Here is a 17120-nt window from a genome sequence, read left to right as displayed (position 1 = left end):
CGATCCCGACTCTCCCGGGGGATCAGACCCATTTGTACAGCCCCAATCCCGGCTCTTCCAGGGATCACACCCGTTCGTACAGCCCTGATCCCGGCTCTCTCGGGGATCACAGCCGATCCCCACAGCCCCGATCCCGGCTCTCTGGAGGGGCTGGCACCCGAGCCCGGCTCCCCTCGGCCCTCCCGGGGGCCTCACACCCGATCCCAATCCCGCCTCTCCCGAGGGATCACACCTCTCCCGGCGAATCACACCCAATCCCGTCTCTCCCGAGGATCCCACCCGATCCCACAGCCCCGATCCTCAAACCCATTCCTACAGCCCCAATCCCGGCTCTCCTACTCTCCTAGGGATCACACCCGATCCCACAGCCCCAATCCCGGCTCTCCTAGGGATCACACCCGATCCCACAGCCCCGATCCCGGCTCTCCCGAGGATCCCACCCCATCCCACAGCCCCGCAGGGCCGGGCCGCTGTCGCCCCCTCCTGGCACCGCTCCAGAAATAATTCCCGAAACGCTCTAAAACCCTCGCGAAACGGCTCCCCCGAAAATGAAGCACACACAATGCCTTCTCTAGTAACTAGTGCCCTAATCATAATAGAGTTGCCTGGCAAAGATGCATTCAAAAATCGTTCTGCAAAAGCTGCATCGTCAATACCTATGCATCACTACATGTAAGGTGCTGTATTAGAAGGTTGTAGGAAAACCCACTGTGGAATGCTTCTGCTCTTTCCAAAGTGTGCTCATATTAATAGTTTGCAATCGCCCAAGATCCTAAAGTTAACAGATCATATAAGGCTGGAAAAATTCTTCAGAGGTCATTAATCCTCTGTCATGGTTTAGCCCCAGCTAGCAGCTAAGCCCCACATAGGTGCTCCCTTCCCTGCAAGAGGATGCAGGAGAAAATTGCAAGGGTAAAATTAATAGACTTGGTGGGTCGAGATAAAGACAGTTTAATGGTAGATAAAACAAAATCCATGCCCATAAGCAAAGTAAAACAATTCACCCCTGCCATGGCCAGGCAGGTGCTCAGGCATTCCCAGGAAAGGAGGGCTCCATCACACATAATAGTGATTTGGGAAAACAAACACCATCACTCCAAACTTCCCCTCTTCCTTCTTCCCCCCAGCTTTATATGCTGGGCACGATGCCATATGGTATGGAACATCTCTTGGGTCAGTGGGGTCAGCTGTCCCAGCTGTGTCTCATCCCATTCCTTGTTCCTCCACAGCCTCCTCGCTGGTGGGGTGAGGAGCAGAAAGGGCCTCTGTGTAAGCTCTGCTAAGCAGTAATGAAAACATCCCTGTGTTATCAACACTGCTTTCCTCACAAATCCAAAACAACCCCACACTGGCTACTGGGAAAAAAACAAATTAACCCTAGCCAAAACCACCACAGGCCTCACAAGCATTTTATGACTACACTTACATCATTCCCAGCATTTGTTTCACACGGTATTAACAGGATTGTGTTAAGACTCAGGGGCCTGCAGAAACAAAAAGGTCTAAAGAACAGATACAGCAAGCCTTAAAAACATGATAAATCTTTCGTTGTATGCTTTTATACAGTAGGCCAATAAAAACCTAATCATTTTTCCAGACCATGGATGCATGGTGTAATAAAAAGGTCAAGGGTATATGATAAGCAAAAAGAATCTTTAAGACTAATCTGTGTAACACAAGACAAATTGGACCACAAGAGCCTTTTGCAGTGTTTAAGATCTATACCAAGGTGCTGCATTTCACCTTGCAGACTATCCAGCCTGGGATATTACTGGGATAACTCCACATAGGGAGCAAGTGTTAACAAGGGCTAAAGGTATCACTGCAGCCCATCTGCTGTGAAACAGCTTAGCTCCTCCAGGCACACCAGGCTTTAAATGGAGAAACTGAACCAATCATTAAGAACAAACACTTTTCCTCTGAGAAAAATCTCCAACTACCACGAAGATTTTGGGGAATCCTTTAAAGGAAGGCAGAAAACTGATCTGTGAGCAAGTTTCTTCAAAATTGGGACTTCTTGAGCCTAAAATAATAGGCTGGAAGTAGTCATGAAGCAGTTGGATACTTAATAAAGTGACAAAATGCTTACTGAACTTTCATGACTCTACAAATGGATCAAGATCATCATATTTGAACTGTGCTTCTATAGCTGAGAAAAATCTGCTTTCCTTCAAGCTCAGGAGGGGAGATGGGGTAGAGTTAAACACTATAGAAGTCAAATAACCAAAGAGACATGAAAACCATAGTGCCTTTCCCTTTAACAGAAGTGAAATTTATCATTTAGCAGCAGCCTGGAGGTGGACAGAGAAGGAAAGGGTGATTTTTTTACTTCACTGCTTTACCCCATGGAGCTGTATCACTGAAGTCAGCATAGAGGGCACCACAACATTTCTGCTTAACAGCAGAAAAAAAAGCAACAAAAATCTCCTTAACCGTCAAATACTGCAGGGAGCAGAAACTCTTCCCAGGGACACATCAGGATTGGTATTGACCACCTCTAGTTAATTAGAACACGGATCAAAATGAACCAGTAACAAAAACCTTTGTCCACTACCAGCAAACAGAAAAGGACACATGAAAGGAAGAATGACCACATTAGAAGCAGTCCTTCCATTTCTACATCTGAAAATAATAATTTTTATCCCAAAGCAGTAGGAAAAATTGGCTGACAACCTCTAAAACATTTTGCTTTCAAACACATCTGCTTCCCAGAGTAGTGTTACTGAATGGTTTGAGGCAATAAAAGGCTACAGACACATTTCTTCTCTAAGCCTTCAACAAATGCAGCAGAGTGAGAGGAGAAGCAATTTACAGAATCATAGAATATCCTGACTTGGAAGGGACCCACAAGGCCTGAAGTCCAACTCCTGGCCCTGCGCAAGACCAGCTCAAGAATCCCACCATGTGGCTGAAACTTCAAATATTTCTTGAGCTCTGTCAGGCTTGGTGCTGTGACCACTTCCCTGGGGAAACTGTTTCAGTGCCCAGCCTTCCCCTGGGTGAAGAACATTTTCTCAATATCCAATCTAAACCTCCCCTGACAGTTTCAGGCCCTTCCCTCAGGTCCTGCCACTGTCACCCCCAGAGATCAGTGCCAGCCCCTCCTTTTCCCCTCATGTGCATGTTGCAGACTGCAATGAGCTCTCCCCTCAGTCCCTTCTTCTCCAGGCTGAACAGACCAAGGGACCTCAGCCACATCTCAGATGGCTTCTCCTCCAGACCATTCATCTTTATCTCCTCTGAACACCCTTTAATAGTTTTATATCTTTCCTATATTGTGATTTATATGGTGGGGTCTGAAACTGCACACAGTGCTTAAGACATTTTCCTATACTCTTTGTCTTGTCCACAGAAAGGCATCTAACTCAGACTGGTCCTTTTGAACAATCCTGATGGATTATTAAACCCAAAGAAAATCAGTAAATCCTCAAAAGATTTGCAACTTCAGGTTTTCACTGTCACTATATTATACCAAGATCAGCACAGCAGCAGTTGCTATAACAAATTTTCTGTTGGATCAAGTACAATGGGTTTACTGAAATGATTTCTAATCTTTTAGGTTTCCAATTACTTTGTCAACAAATTCTTCCCAGAAAATAAAGATCTATAAAAGAACACCTATACAAGCCAAAAAAGTGAAAGATTTACCATCTACAAGAATTAAACTGACATTTTTTTGCTGCCTTGCAACTTTGTTGAAGTTGAGTTGCTACCTGCAGCCAAAAGTCTGATAAACACATCAAAATAAGAAATGAAAGGCATCCAGCAAATAGCAACGAGAGATGGAGAATAGAAAGGAAATCCATTTAACTGCCTAGTTTCTTACTAAGTTTGTCTTGACAATAAGGAAAAAAGCTGAAAAACAACAACACAACATAAAAGAACCAGAAGTGATAAATATGAAAAAAACAAGTTTAAGTAAAGGAAAAATTTAAGATAGGATAAACACACAAAGAATAAAACATGCACTGCTCAGCTATGGAGGTACAAAATACATCAGTCACTCTAACAATGCTTCTTCATGCTACCTCTCCAGTTACTGCTTTTTAATTTGCTCCTTGGCATAAACAGCCAACCTACAGCTACTGTACAGCCCAAGTCATTGACAGTTCAAAGAGCTTAAGAATTTAGCAGGGATCAAATATCCATACATGAAACTCATTCTGAGGCAAAGATGTCAAGGCACAAAATCTACTGGTCCTTATATCTGCTTTAAGAGTTAATCATCTATTGCTAAAGCATTGTGCATTTTTTCATTTGTACTTCTTGGCCAGACATTTCACCATTGGTTTTCAGAGCCTCTTTGCACCTTTATTCACTCTTGCAGGCAGCCAAGCTCTCAAAGCACAAGTCAAAGACCCCTTTCACACAACAATCAGACTAGCAAGAGGCCTACAGACCTTCTCAAACTTGCAAAGCATTGTATTTTTCCATGATTTCCTCAAAGATTAAGACATACGGACTTCTGCAAGTAGAATGTCACAAGAAAATTAAATTCCTGAGTCCATATGCCCTTATGGCCTTAGCTTAAGGCCATAAAGATATTAATTTTCTAGCTACTGTTACACTTGGGGGAAAAAAAAAAATCACACTTGGCTAGAAATATATGGCTGTAAAATAATTCCCAGAACTATCACCACCACTACCAAACAGCTCCCATGGCATGGGTGAGACTTGCCTTCGCAGGACTCAGAGGTAGACAACTCCACTTTATCAAGATATTCCACATGCCCAGTACAGAAGCCCTGTCCTTTGTTATCTTCTATTTGAAAAACAGTATTAATAATGTAAACATTAAGCCTGCAAGATTCCTTCACAGCTCAGCTAAGAACAGTCAGTTAATTCACCATAAAATATTAGGTCAGTTACCAGTTAATCTATTTAAACATGCTTTTTTACTGAACCCTGCTAAATACTAATTAAAAAGTCATGCAGTACCACACTGAATACTTTACAGACTCTTCTAAACTCTGAACCTCGATACCTGCTTCTTTCAAACAAAAGTGCATCCTAAATTCTTTTGTTTCTTAATTACACTGGAAGTCAGAAGGCAGAAAGGTCACATACATAAATTTTAAGTATATGCAAGAAAAGTCAAACAAGCCACAGGCCAGAGGAACAGTGCTGTGACCTTCTTCCTGATTTCCCCAGTAAATAAGTACTCAGAAGGTTACAGCTTTAATTTGCATGGCTGGTGTCAAAAAGGATTGAAAGTGACAAACCATGTCAGGCTGCATTTGAAACCTTTAAATTCAATCTCTCTCATTGACTGCCAAAGTGAGTGTGCAAGTGAATTAGGAGTCAGCTTTACACTAACTGTGATTGCAGTGAGTGGCTCTAGGCTCAGTCAGGCTTCAGAACAGATGAGCCCAGGGGTGAAGAAAGTATGATTATCTTCAGCTGCATTTTGCAGAAGCCCTGTTAACATGACTGGAATATCTGATAAACCACTTCCGCAGCCTTTTAAGAGAGCAAGATCGAAATCTAACTTTTAGGAAGCCCTCTGACTGCTCCAATACAGTTTCACTGTAGTAAAAGCAAAGAGCAATCATAATAAAAATGTGAACTTCTGAAGTTTTACCAGATACAGATAGCTGAGATGAGAGACAGACCCTGAAATATCCCTTCTGCCCTCCAAGGGTTTCTACTTCTCATGCTGCTTCAAGAAAACAGAAATAAAAGCCAAGTCAGCCTTCCCTAGTTTGATGGTGCAACCATTACATCATATCCATTCCTATTACTACCACTTTAATTTTTCATCACACTTGGCCTGTAAATATCCAATTCCACCTAAATGTTTTGCTTAGACTCTTGTCTTCTAGTAATCAGACTAAAACCACAAAACTATTTCTGGTTAACTCCTAAGAATAGCAACTAAAAGTGACCAGCTGTCTGAAAAAAACCTGAGGAGAACAAAACTTACTATATTTCATACAATGCTCCAAGTAATTTAAAAACACAGTCAGCTTTCTCCAGCCATATCTCATTTTCAAAACACCTATAACCTTCATGAAGTGCTCTGAAATCCTCAGAGAGTAGGACAACTAGTATTGTTTCTGTGATCGATACTATAATGACAGAAAAGAGAGTTTGGGGTTACACTGATGGTGATTCAACACCATTAGTGACTGAATGAGCAGCACCATGTGTCTGTGCCATGCCACAAAACTTGTCCACACAGGAAAGTGGGTGCTTCAGTGTCATTACTTATGTTACAACACAGCTATGTCACTCCACAATCACATTTATTTTTGATAAACTAAAGAAAAGCACAAATCCCCTTGCATACCTAGATTTATTCAAAGTTGTCCTGGTTTTGGCTGGGATAGAGTTCATTTTCTTCCTAGAGCCTGGTACAGTGCTGTGATTCAGACTCAGTAGGAGCTGACAACACAGTGATGTTTCGGTTGTTGCTAAGTAGTGCTTACTCTAAATCAAGGACTTTGCAGTGTCTCACGCTCTGCTGGGCAGCAGGTGCACAAGGAGCCCAGAGGGAGCACGGCCAGGAGAGGTGACCTGAACTGGACAAAGGAATATTCCACAGCACAGGATGGATGTCCACTATATAAACGGGGGGGAGTTGACTCAGAGCCACTGATTGCTGCTCAGGGACAGCCTGGGCATCAGTCAGCATTTGGGGAACAACTGTATTAGGCATTACTTGTTTCTCTTGGGTTTTAGTCCTCTTTTTAATTTCCAGTATAATTATTATATTTTACTTTATTTCAGTCATTAAACCCACAAGTTGTACCTTTTTTCAATTCCCTGATTCCACCGAGGGAAAAGCAATGAGTGGCTGCACAGTACCTACCAACCAAGCTGAGCTTAAACCACAACAAAAACCAGTAATATATATGGAAGCTTAATTTACTGCTTAGCTCCTACTTCAACCATTTTTACAAAGCCATCTCTACTAAAAAAAAAAAAAAAAATAAGAATCAGACCACTAATATCCTCCACAAAGCAGAAAGTGAGTACACTCCCTTACATTCTATTCTCCCTGATTTTAGGGAGGTACAGCTCTGATTACTGAATTCCAAGCAAAATCTGACACAAGAGACAGCAATCCCCAGCTGATCACCACTAGCCATGTGGCTCAGGGAAGCCACTCAACACAGTTAGCACATACAGCCATCTACTGATAGCAAGGCTTGGTATTCCTGAACATCATCTCATCAACATTCTAAAGGAAGCCTTGCCAAATTCAGATACTACAAGTCTCAAAACAGCTAAAATGAGCTCATAAGGAAATATTGCAGAGGTCCAGTCTGCACAAGAGAGTTGTCTTTCAGCAATGGAAGCAACTCTAACTTTCATTATGCACACATTTAATTATCCACACAAACCAAACAACTTCCAAGCACCCATTTTCACATCTCCCCTGTTGGAAATGTGTCTGGTATCACCATGTTTTATTTACAGTTTGCCTCTTCCATCTGCAGTTTCACATACTTCATTCAACATTCACTAACTGCTCATCTTGAATCACTACTATAAATAAACATGAAAGAAGGTAAAGTAACTTTTCTGTCTCAGATCTTTGAGTATTTTTAGAGCATCACTCGTGAACCAAGTTATGAGAATCAACACTACACTTGCACATTTACCAACATTTACAAACAACCACAACTGCAAACACAGCCTTTGAAATAAGGCTGGATTTCAGAACTACCATCACTCTCCTAGAAAAATATTTTTCAGATTTTGCATAAAGATGAGCCCATGAGAGTTGAAAATAGGAAAACAAATGTACTAAGCTCTTGTTTCTTCATAAAAGCCCATCTTTCCCCAGATTCCTCATTTACAGAACTTACTATAAACTAATAACTGGACAAAATTCCAGTTCCCAGGGTCTGATACCAGCTGCAAATTAATCCTATTAGCATGGTCATCTTACCACACATGCAAATAAGTCCATTTCCAATCTATAACATGCTTAAGGGTTTATGGGCAAAAAAAATTTCCTCTTTTTAGGATGGCTTAATGTTCAATTATACAAATACATCTTCTTAATTAGAACAAGGGATAAAGTCTAGTCTCCTGGAAAAGATTCCCACTGTTCTACAATTTAAACAGCAGTTAAATGTTTCAGTGACTGCTTAAAACAAATTTAAGCAATAAGTATTGTTTTTCTGTCTCAAGGACAGAAAACATCAAATCCTTGAACAGAGTTCTCAACAAGAAAAATCAGGACTTACCATGCAGGAACATTGAAGGATACTAATATTTGATTTTAGTGCTTTCCAAACAGTATTTCAAGGCAGAGAAACTCCTCTCATATCTTAATTCAGAAAGACAGATTAATAATACTGCCCACGAAAATATTCTTACAGCATCTTAGTTATTTCCACATTGTTCTTTTTTAACTGAAATGTTACCCAGGAACTTGAAGCAGGTCAAGCTTCACTTTTTAAATTTAAAATTATGTAATTTGTGTGTACACAAATTATAATGTGTAATTATAAGCATAATATGCAAATCCATCCACTTCCATTTGAAAGCTGTAATTGCCACATTTCAGAAGTCTAGACCCAGGATTTTCCCTAGAAACCAAATTTCAACATGACTGGAAATTTGTTAGCCATGTGGCTCTTTTTTGTAAGCAGCAAACACACCTCAATTACTTCAGCATCTCAAAAGGATTCTTCATCCATACAACTCTTACAAATTACTCTTGAGTTTCTGAAGAAAGTCAGCTGATGTACAGTATTTCAGTTTAAGTAAATACAGATAGCAAATTTAATGCCACTAAGACACCAAAATGCTATTACATAATTAAGCTGGTTATTTAAAGCACTTAAAACCTTTGCTAAGACATACTCTCACAGATACCCAAAAGAAGCCAAACTTAGAAACCTATTTCATTCTAAACTTAAAAGATAAACAAACCCAGTTAAAAAAAACTAGACAAGCTATTTCATTTGCTTCCACATGAACTAATATAGAAAATACTCAGTAGACCTGGCATACAAAATCCAAGCCACAACCATTACATATACATTTGCACTAACAACTGTCATTCATTTAAGTGCATAGAATTATTACAATTGAGAAAAAACCAACCCCTGATAAAGTTAGTATCATGGCAGGATGGGTTAGTGAAACATCCCCTCCTGAAGTCATATTTCCCACCTGTATTATACAGGGACTTCATCTGATCTGGCTCTTTGGGGACTCTACAATTAAACTATTATACATAGATATTATACAAACTTCCATTTTAAACTGGAGCTAACCAGTTGATTAGTCACCTTCAATCTTTCTTTTCTCCACCTCTAATGTGTGAAACACTTCAGATATAATCCAATCCAAGACTTGGCTTTCAAACTAAACAAAAAAATCAAGACACCTACTAGATTACAGAGGCTGGATGCACATACATCTGCATTTTTACACTGAAAATATAGGTTCTTTTTCTGGAGTGGAATATATGCATGCAGATACCATAATGAAAAGCAAAAGTTTCCATCCTCCAATTTATCATTTCAATGAGAACCTCAAAAAATATCACAAACTCAGTCAGAAAGACAGATTTACCTTCTTTAACACTGTTTACAAAATAGTCAATCACATGGCTCTGTAACTCCCTGGGTTAATTTACACATGCAAAAAGATTCTTCACTACCTGGAGAGGGACTTCAATAATTTATAGCCATCAAGTTTAATTTTTACAAGTTTTTTCATTTACAGCAAATAACTGGTTTTTTAACATAATTCTCCTTTTCCCACAATCAACAGGGACATTTTTACAGATTCAAAGTTTGGAAAAATATGCAATATTCCATCCACCCATGGACATGGACCTTCAATTCTTAGCATATGCATTCTACAGCTTAAACTGTGACAGCTACCCCTAACTCCAGAGTGTTTCAGACAACAGCAATTCTCCTTCTGATTCTGAGACAGGCATTTGCACCTACTACACAGCAAAACCTACAACATATTAGAAGAACCCACATCAACTTAAACTTGTTCCTATTACAGAATGCAAAGCACACCAAGCACGGCTTAGTAAACATTGCAATTAAAGCCAAAATCATTCTGGCTATCACTATGTTTGGTGTGTTAGAGGATCAGCTCATAGCTTGTTTCACTTGAGCATCCTAAGCACTAGAGCAAGCATTTGTCTCTCCAGAGCTGTACTTGAAAGTCGCCTGCCAATTATACAGTATGTCCAAATGTACACTAAATCATACTTTAATTCACACAGAATGACTTTTCTAATCAGCACTGCATCACTGAAACAAAAAGACAGCACTTTAAAGCACATCTGACTTGACAGATGCAGAAGGGGTGGGAGTAACTTGTTATCTGGAGTTATATAATTGCAAAACAAAATATGCTTTGTGTTTTTATAACGGTTTACTAAGATGTAGCACAGCCCAAAGTTTCTAGGAAAGGCCATTGGCAGCAGGCTCGTTCTTCCGAAGGCTCACACACATGTAAACAATCGGCTGCTCATTGTTCACAAACGGGGTAAAATAGGAAAACCTTCTGGGGTTTTAACTGACATGCAGCCCGAGCAGAGCACAGCAGACACAGCCATTCAACTCGGAGTAATCTCTAACTCGAGCAGCGAGCGACGGCAGAGAACACACGGAGGGAAGAGGGGCACAATGCGGGCGGGCACCCAGCGAGCGCGGCTGCCGGGGCGATGCTGCCCGGCCGGGGAAGGGGAAGGCGCCCGGAGCCGGCAAACACCGACAGCCTGAACACAACACACCCCCCAAGCGGTGCCAGGCAAGGGTGAGCCCCGCACCGAGAACCTCAACACAACAAACCCTTCCAGCCGGTGCAATAAGGGAAGGAGAACCTCGGGGTGGGCATCCGCCGCTCACTCCGGCCCGTCCCCACGGCAGGACAAGGAGCCCCGCTCCGCCCCGCCGCCCCTCACCTTGGTTCACCAGCCGCAAGGCGTGGGTGAAGGACGGGTCCAGCGAGTCCTTCTCCGCCATCAGCTCGGGCAGGTACTTCTCGTCCATGGCAGCGGCGGCGGCCCGGAGCGGCAGCGGAGCCGGGGCGCCGGGTGCGCCCGCGGGGAAGGAGCGGGTCCGAGTCCCAGGCAGCGGTAAATCCTCGGAGGCAGCGCTTCCCCCTGGCCGCCTCCCGCCCGGGGCTGCGGGGACGCATCCAGAAGGAAGCGCCGCAAGCCCCCGGCCAGGAGGGGGGAGAAAAGGGGCGCGGGCTGGGGGGACGCCCCCCCTCAGCGGACAAGGGGCGCGGACAAATCGCTCTGCGGAAGCGCACAAGGGAAAAGAAGGGAAAAAGGCGCGCCCCGGGAGCCGCTGACCCAGGCAAGACGAGAGCCGCGCACACAATAAAAGAGACAGGCGGCGGCAGGGGCTGCGCACAGACCAACACCACAAACAGCCCCGCCGGCGACACTGCGCCCACTGAGCACAGAAAACGCGCCGCACCAGCTTTATATACCGCCCTAGACCACGCCCCCCTTAGGCCTTTAGCCCCGCCCAGGGGCGATGCCCCGCCCCAGCCCCTTCCAATGGGCGGGGATAGCAGAGCTCCCCCAGTGTCCCCGCCTTGCTCAAGTGAAGGCTGCTATTGGATGGCGTGGCCTGTCAGTCAGAGACTAGCCGCAATTTCTCATTGGTCGCTGCTGCTGGCCCCGCCTCCCAGCGGTCGGTGAGGGTCCCGTGCTGAGGGGCGCTCCCAGAGTCGCTCCGCAGCGCGAGCTGGGCGGGAGCGGACTGGCTTAAGCGCAATGTCTGCACTGGCGAGACTCACAGAGCCCCTCAGACCCCACAGCGACCCTTCCCACACACGAGTCTTCTTCGAGACCCTCTCCAGGTCCGTAGGATCTGTGAAAGGGGTCGAGGATCCAGGACGGTGTCCTTTCCGTCCCTGTCACATTTTCGGAGAAAGGCGGACCTTGTGTTGCAAGTAGCGCAAACGCGATTTTATTTTCTTTTTCTCCCCTCACAAACAGCGTATTCTCTATCCAGCGTTCTGTGCTTTTGCCTCTAGTAATACAAATCACTTCATAAACACTAGCCAAAAAACTGTATTTCTGATGCTCAGATGTGCCGCTCTAAGTGGGTTTGGGGTTCCCCCTGCTCTAAAGCAGGAAAGAGAAGCAAAGTTTAAAAGACGCTTGCAAGACTTTTAGGACCTTAAAAAGACCTTTTTCAGAGGATGCATTTGTTGTTCTAGGTGGTGATTCGCTCTGTTCTTTAGCTTTGATGCTTTACATCGCTCCCTTATTAGTCCTTAGGTGTCTCATCAATGAATCTTGGGTGACAAAAGCCCGGAGGAAGCCGGAGCAGCTCTGCTCTGTCGCAGAACACAAGGGCAAAGCAGAGGAAAATTACTAAATCACTGAAGCCAAAGCCATAAAGTAGCATTTTAAATCAGTGTTTACTGGGTAAGCCAATAAGGGACTTTGATGATCTAGACTTAAAAGGCCATGAATAATACTCATATGTCTGTGAATTGAATAACCAAATGTTTACTTCTGTATTTCATAGGGGGAAAAAAAAAATCTGCGATATATCTTACTCATATCCCTGCAATACAGGGAGGAAAAAAAGCTCTGAAAAGTAAACCAGCATGCGAAATGCTCATTCAAAGCTTGGAAGCAGAGGTTAAGGCTCCCTTCTCAGAACTGTAAGTGCTCTTTCACTTTGATAACCAAAAGACTATATTTTAAGGTGTCTTATTCCTTGTTGCATTTCACAGATTTTAATGTCCCATGAAACAATGTCTGGTATGTTACAACATGAAATATACTTGATTTATACTCTCTGTACAACCATTCCAAATAAATCTTGATACAAAATAAACAGGAGCAAATTTGCAAAGTTCTATTTAAAAACTTCTTTTGCATGACATCAAGCTCAATGGATAGAACTAAAGCATACAAGCAGCTGGAAGAATTTGAATTAAAATGAATGTTTTTTTCAACCTTCCATATACGTCTTCTATATAAAAGTACCGAAATGCAGCCATCTGTTGTGAAGCAGGCAGGCACATACAACTCTTGACACAGAACAATATGTAGGAGTGTAATCTTTATTGAGTGACCTGGAGCAAAACAATCCTTATTTTTCCAGTTAAGCCTAAATGTACTTAAAGTTGTACTAAAGCATGCAGGACCTCAGACAGAACGGTAGCTATTACAAATTGTGTAAAAAACAATGCACCTTTCTTGGAAAGAGTCTTATTCTCCCTGGTAACTGATTAAACAAACATTTGTTGTTTCAAGAAACCACAGTATTTCTTCCCATATTATACCAATTCCCTCTGGCTTTCAACAAAGAAAGACTTACTGGAAGTCTGAAGACTTGGTTCTCTCCAGGTCTGTAATAATATAGGAGTTATAAAATTATCCATGTTGTACCCTATTGTTCAAACTCAAACCTGCACATAACAAATGCAGGATATTGTTTTCTCCAATGAAGTTCACTAGGATGCAATAAAGTAAGACAAGGCCAGACAGGACGGGAAATTACAAGCCTTGGGCCCTAGAAAGCAGCCCAGGATGTGCTTAGCTGGGAAAAGCCTGCTGAGCATCACTTTTACTGTCCAGGAAAGGCAGGAAACACCATCTTCTTAAGGATTGATTGCTTTTTTACTGCTGAAATCTATGCAGAGCCTGCAAAGCAGCCTTGCTCAAGGAGCTGCCCAGTAAATATTAGCTGTAGGATTCATGAATATTGAAAATCCATGAGTCCAAACTTCTAAAACTCATGACTGAAACGTGTTTTCTCTCTAACAGTACACATCTACTTTGCTGTTTAATGCCTGTGGTAGTCTCAGGAAGTTAGTTTGGTAGGTGGACATCAGTCAGGAACCATGTCAGACTAATATTCATTGCTGCCTTTTTAGCACCAGTTATCTGACCTGACAGTGTGTCCATCTACAAGCTGAAATTGTAGGTGCCAAAATTAATACTCATATGTGCTAGAAGCATTAGGATGTGTTGGTATCTTCACTCTTAGGAGTGAGATTCACTTTCTTGTACCAGCAGGCTGTGAGGGGACCATGTGTAAAGAGGCAGAAACTGAGCAGTGTCCTCTCTCTGAAATATGGATTCCATACAAATTGATCCACTTACGTTTTCTTTATTTGTTGGATCAACATAACAAGCAGTGATTACAAGCAGTAATTTCACCAAAGTCTTTGTTCCAACTATTGCAAGTACAACTAAATATTTGTCATTTCCTTGGAATCATTGAATGCTCTGGGTTGGAAAGACCATCTAGTCCAACTCTGCTCCTACAATGAGCAGAGACATTTTCAACTACATCAGGTTGCTCAGAGCCCCATCAAAACTGACCTTGAATGTTGTCAGGGATGGGGCATCTATCACCTCTCTGGGCAGCCTGGTCTAGTGTTTCACCATGCTCATTGTAAAGAATTTCTTTAAATCTAGTCTGAGTCTACTAACTTTTGCTTAAAAACCATTACCCCTTGTCCTATCACAACAGCTCCTGCTAAAATGTTTGTTCTGATCTTTCTTATAAGCCCCCTTTAAGTGCCAAAATGCTATAAGGTTTCCCCAGAGCCATCTCCTCTGCAGGCTGAACTGTCCCAACTCACTCAGCCTTGTCTTCCCAGGGAAGGTGTTCCAGACCTCTGACCATCTTGGTTGCCTCCTTAGGACCTGCTGCAATAGATCCAATCTTCCCTGTCCTGAGGACCCCAGAGCTGGATGCAGCACTGCAGGAGGGGTCTCATGAGAGCAGAGCAGAGGGGCAGAATCACCTCTCTCTGTGCTGCCCACAGGGTGTGGATGCAGCCCAGGACAGGGTTGGCTTTGTGGGATTTGAGCACAGCAGTCAGTGGCAGCTTGGTGTGACCATTGAATGGATGGAACATTTGTCACAGGAGAGGAACCAAACAGAGTGGGCAGTAATTTAGGCAAAATCAACCTTGTGGCTGGAATCTGCCACAAGGCACCTGATCAAGGGGGGTCTGTTGCAGCACCCTCACTCGGATACAGAAGGCACTGCACCCACAGGCTCTCACCCTGCTGGGGTGACAGAATTTCCAATTCTGTGGCAGATTTTACATGCCTCTAATGTAGTCCTTGCTTCTGATTAACTCCTGGGTTCCTCATTTAAATCTCAGACCACAACAGATTGGTACAGAATCATTATTTATTTGAGACCTCAACTCACTAAAGAGCACAGAGCTGAAGACCTGTAGAAGCAGGGTCTGTTTGGATAAATGGTTTGTCACAAATACCACATTTAGTGATTGATGTGACTCACCACAGTTCTGACTAGCATGTTGCTAAGTGGGTTCTGGCTTCCTTAATATTTCAGTCTGTTACTTGCCAATTTCTATTAGGCGTGATGAAAGCACCATGGCACTCCTTTCTCCAATTTTCCTGTGGCTTTTTTATTTTTTTTTTTTTTCAACTTGCATGTGTTTCAAAATATGAAAAAACCGCTAAGAGAGTGCTGTCATATCAAAACACCCATGACAAATGGTTTTCAAAAGCTTTTCTCTAAAAATTTGCATCTTTCTCTTTTATACCTTTTGCCTCATAATTCAAAGTTTAAGCTTTATTTGGACCTAATCAAGGTAATCAGCCAAGTCAAGGTAGAACACAGTACATAGAATGGATGAGACCTGTAGAGAAAAACAATTACATCATCTAGAGCAGATAAATTTTATCATTCTACTTTACTTTCTCTCTAGGTCTAACACACTGTATCAGAGGAGTCTCTCTGATTTCTAGTGCAGTAATTGAGTCAATACATTGCAGTGAGTTCACCACCTTTGTCATTATATTCAAGTATGCCATGATCTGAAGGATTTTTTCTTTCCTTTGGATATTTTGCTAATGGCAGCTGTAGCAGTGGAGCTGCAGTGTAGTCCTGTGGAGCAGTGTAGTCCTGGAGCTGCACACACACCTGTGTCTTGGTCATATGATGTGCCTGTAGGCATCTTGAGGAACTTTGTATACTCTGCTCTGAAGCATTTTGTAATATTAAAAGGGTCTTTTCTAATCTTGCTTTGAATAAGGTACAATGATTTTACAGCACATTATTTGTTTTGTACAGGTATTTGTTAAAAATCTAGATTTTTGGCATTTTCTATTATGTACTTGCTAATACACACTTCCTATAGTTCTAATAATGCAAAAGATATTAACATTATCATGGCAAGAAAACTTTTTCTAGATAGTCTTTTTCTCTTGTGTCATATTTGAATATAAATACTTTTTTAGTAATCCTTTCTTGATCTTACACTGTAACTATAAAGGAATGTTGTACCATTGCTAAATTCCTCTGCTAGGAGCTTTTGCAAAATTTTGCACTCTTTAATTTCCTATATTCCTGCCTAGTGCACTTACAAAAGTGGTTTGCTTTGAGCACTTTGTGACTGCCTTCTCTGGTGCTGGGACAATCAACGTGTATTACAACCCTTGATGCATCTGGTCCTCCCACATAGCTCTTTTATTGCTCCAAACGTGGGGGATGCCAAATCCAGTACACCCTTATCTCTGTTATACCTGTCCTCTTCCTGCTTTCACATCTTTTAGCACATTGTGTTGTGTGCTAATGAATGTTCTCTTTTGTTCTTAGGACAGCTTTTTACAGGGTGAAATTGTTTGTGGCTAATTTTTTCTTCTTATATTCAATCCATTAAAAGCTTGTCTCTCACAGACTGTCTTTCCTAACTGCCAAGGCTTCATCAGCCATAAGTTATCTGTTGTCTTGGTAAGACTGTGATGTGGCTCCCAACATTTATCTTTGTATGGTGATGTTTTCTTGAAAAAGAAACAGAACTCAATTCAAAATTGTAATCTGTGTTTTCCTGTCTGCTTGCATGAGTTCACTGGAAACTTGAGCTTTGAAAATATCAGTGCCTTTTTCCTTGTTACTGACTGGAACCAAGGTGAAGAATATTAGCTATTCCAACCCTGAAATAAATCTGCTGCCTTAATATCTTCTATATACCACTATTTTCTGCAATATTTCATTTCTGATTTACCCATGGCCTATTTCTTTCATTATTGTGCATGAAAACCACAGTTTCTTTTCTTCTGATAATATATCAGAAAATAACACTGTTCAGACTGCTCAGATCCTCAGAGAGTCAGAGTAAACTAAAGTTATTATATAATAGAGGCCATTTGGTGATGGTGGTTT

At 42.2% G+C, this 17120-nt stretch overlaps 1 protein-coding gene across 1 annotated transcript in view; it reads right to left on the bottom strand.

Moving 5' to 3' along the window:
* KHDRBS3 (KH RNA binding domain containing, signal transduction associated 3) overlaps positions 1-11367 on the bottom strand; it is a 90753-nt gene extending 79386 nt beyond the window's left edge. Inside the window, exon 1 of the mRNA XM_058811057.1 lies at positions 10895-11367. Coding sequence (XP_058667040.1) covers positions 10895-10982 — 88 coding nt within the window. The 5' untranslated portion in view covers positions 10983-11367. The remainder of the gene's footprint in view (positions 1-10894) is intronic.
* Positions 11368-17120: the final 5753 nt, after the last annotated feature.

The sequence above is a fragment of the Ammospiza caudacuta genome, chromosome 1 (genome assembly GCF_027887145.1).
Source record: "Ammospiza caudacuta isolate bAmmCau1 chromosome 1, bAmmCau1.pri, whole genome shotgun sequence".
In the NCBI taxonomy this organism is placed as follows: Eukaryota; Metazoa; Chordata; class Aves; order Passeriformes; family Passerellidae; genus Ammospiza; species Ammospiza caudacuta.
The sequence above is the reverse complement of the archived record's forward strand: the minus strand, read 5'-3'. Positions and strand labels throughout refer to the sequence as shown.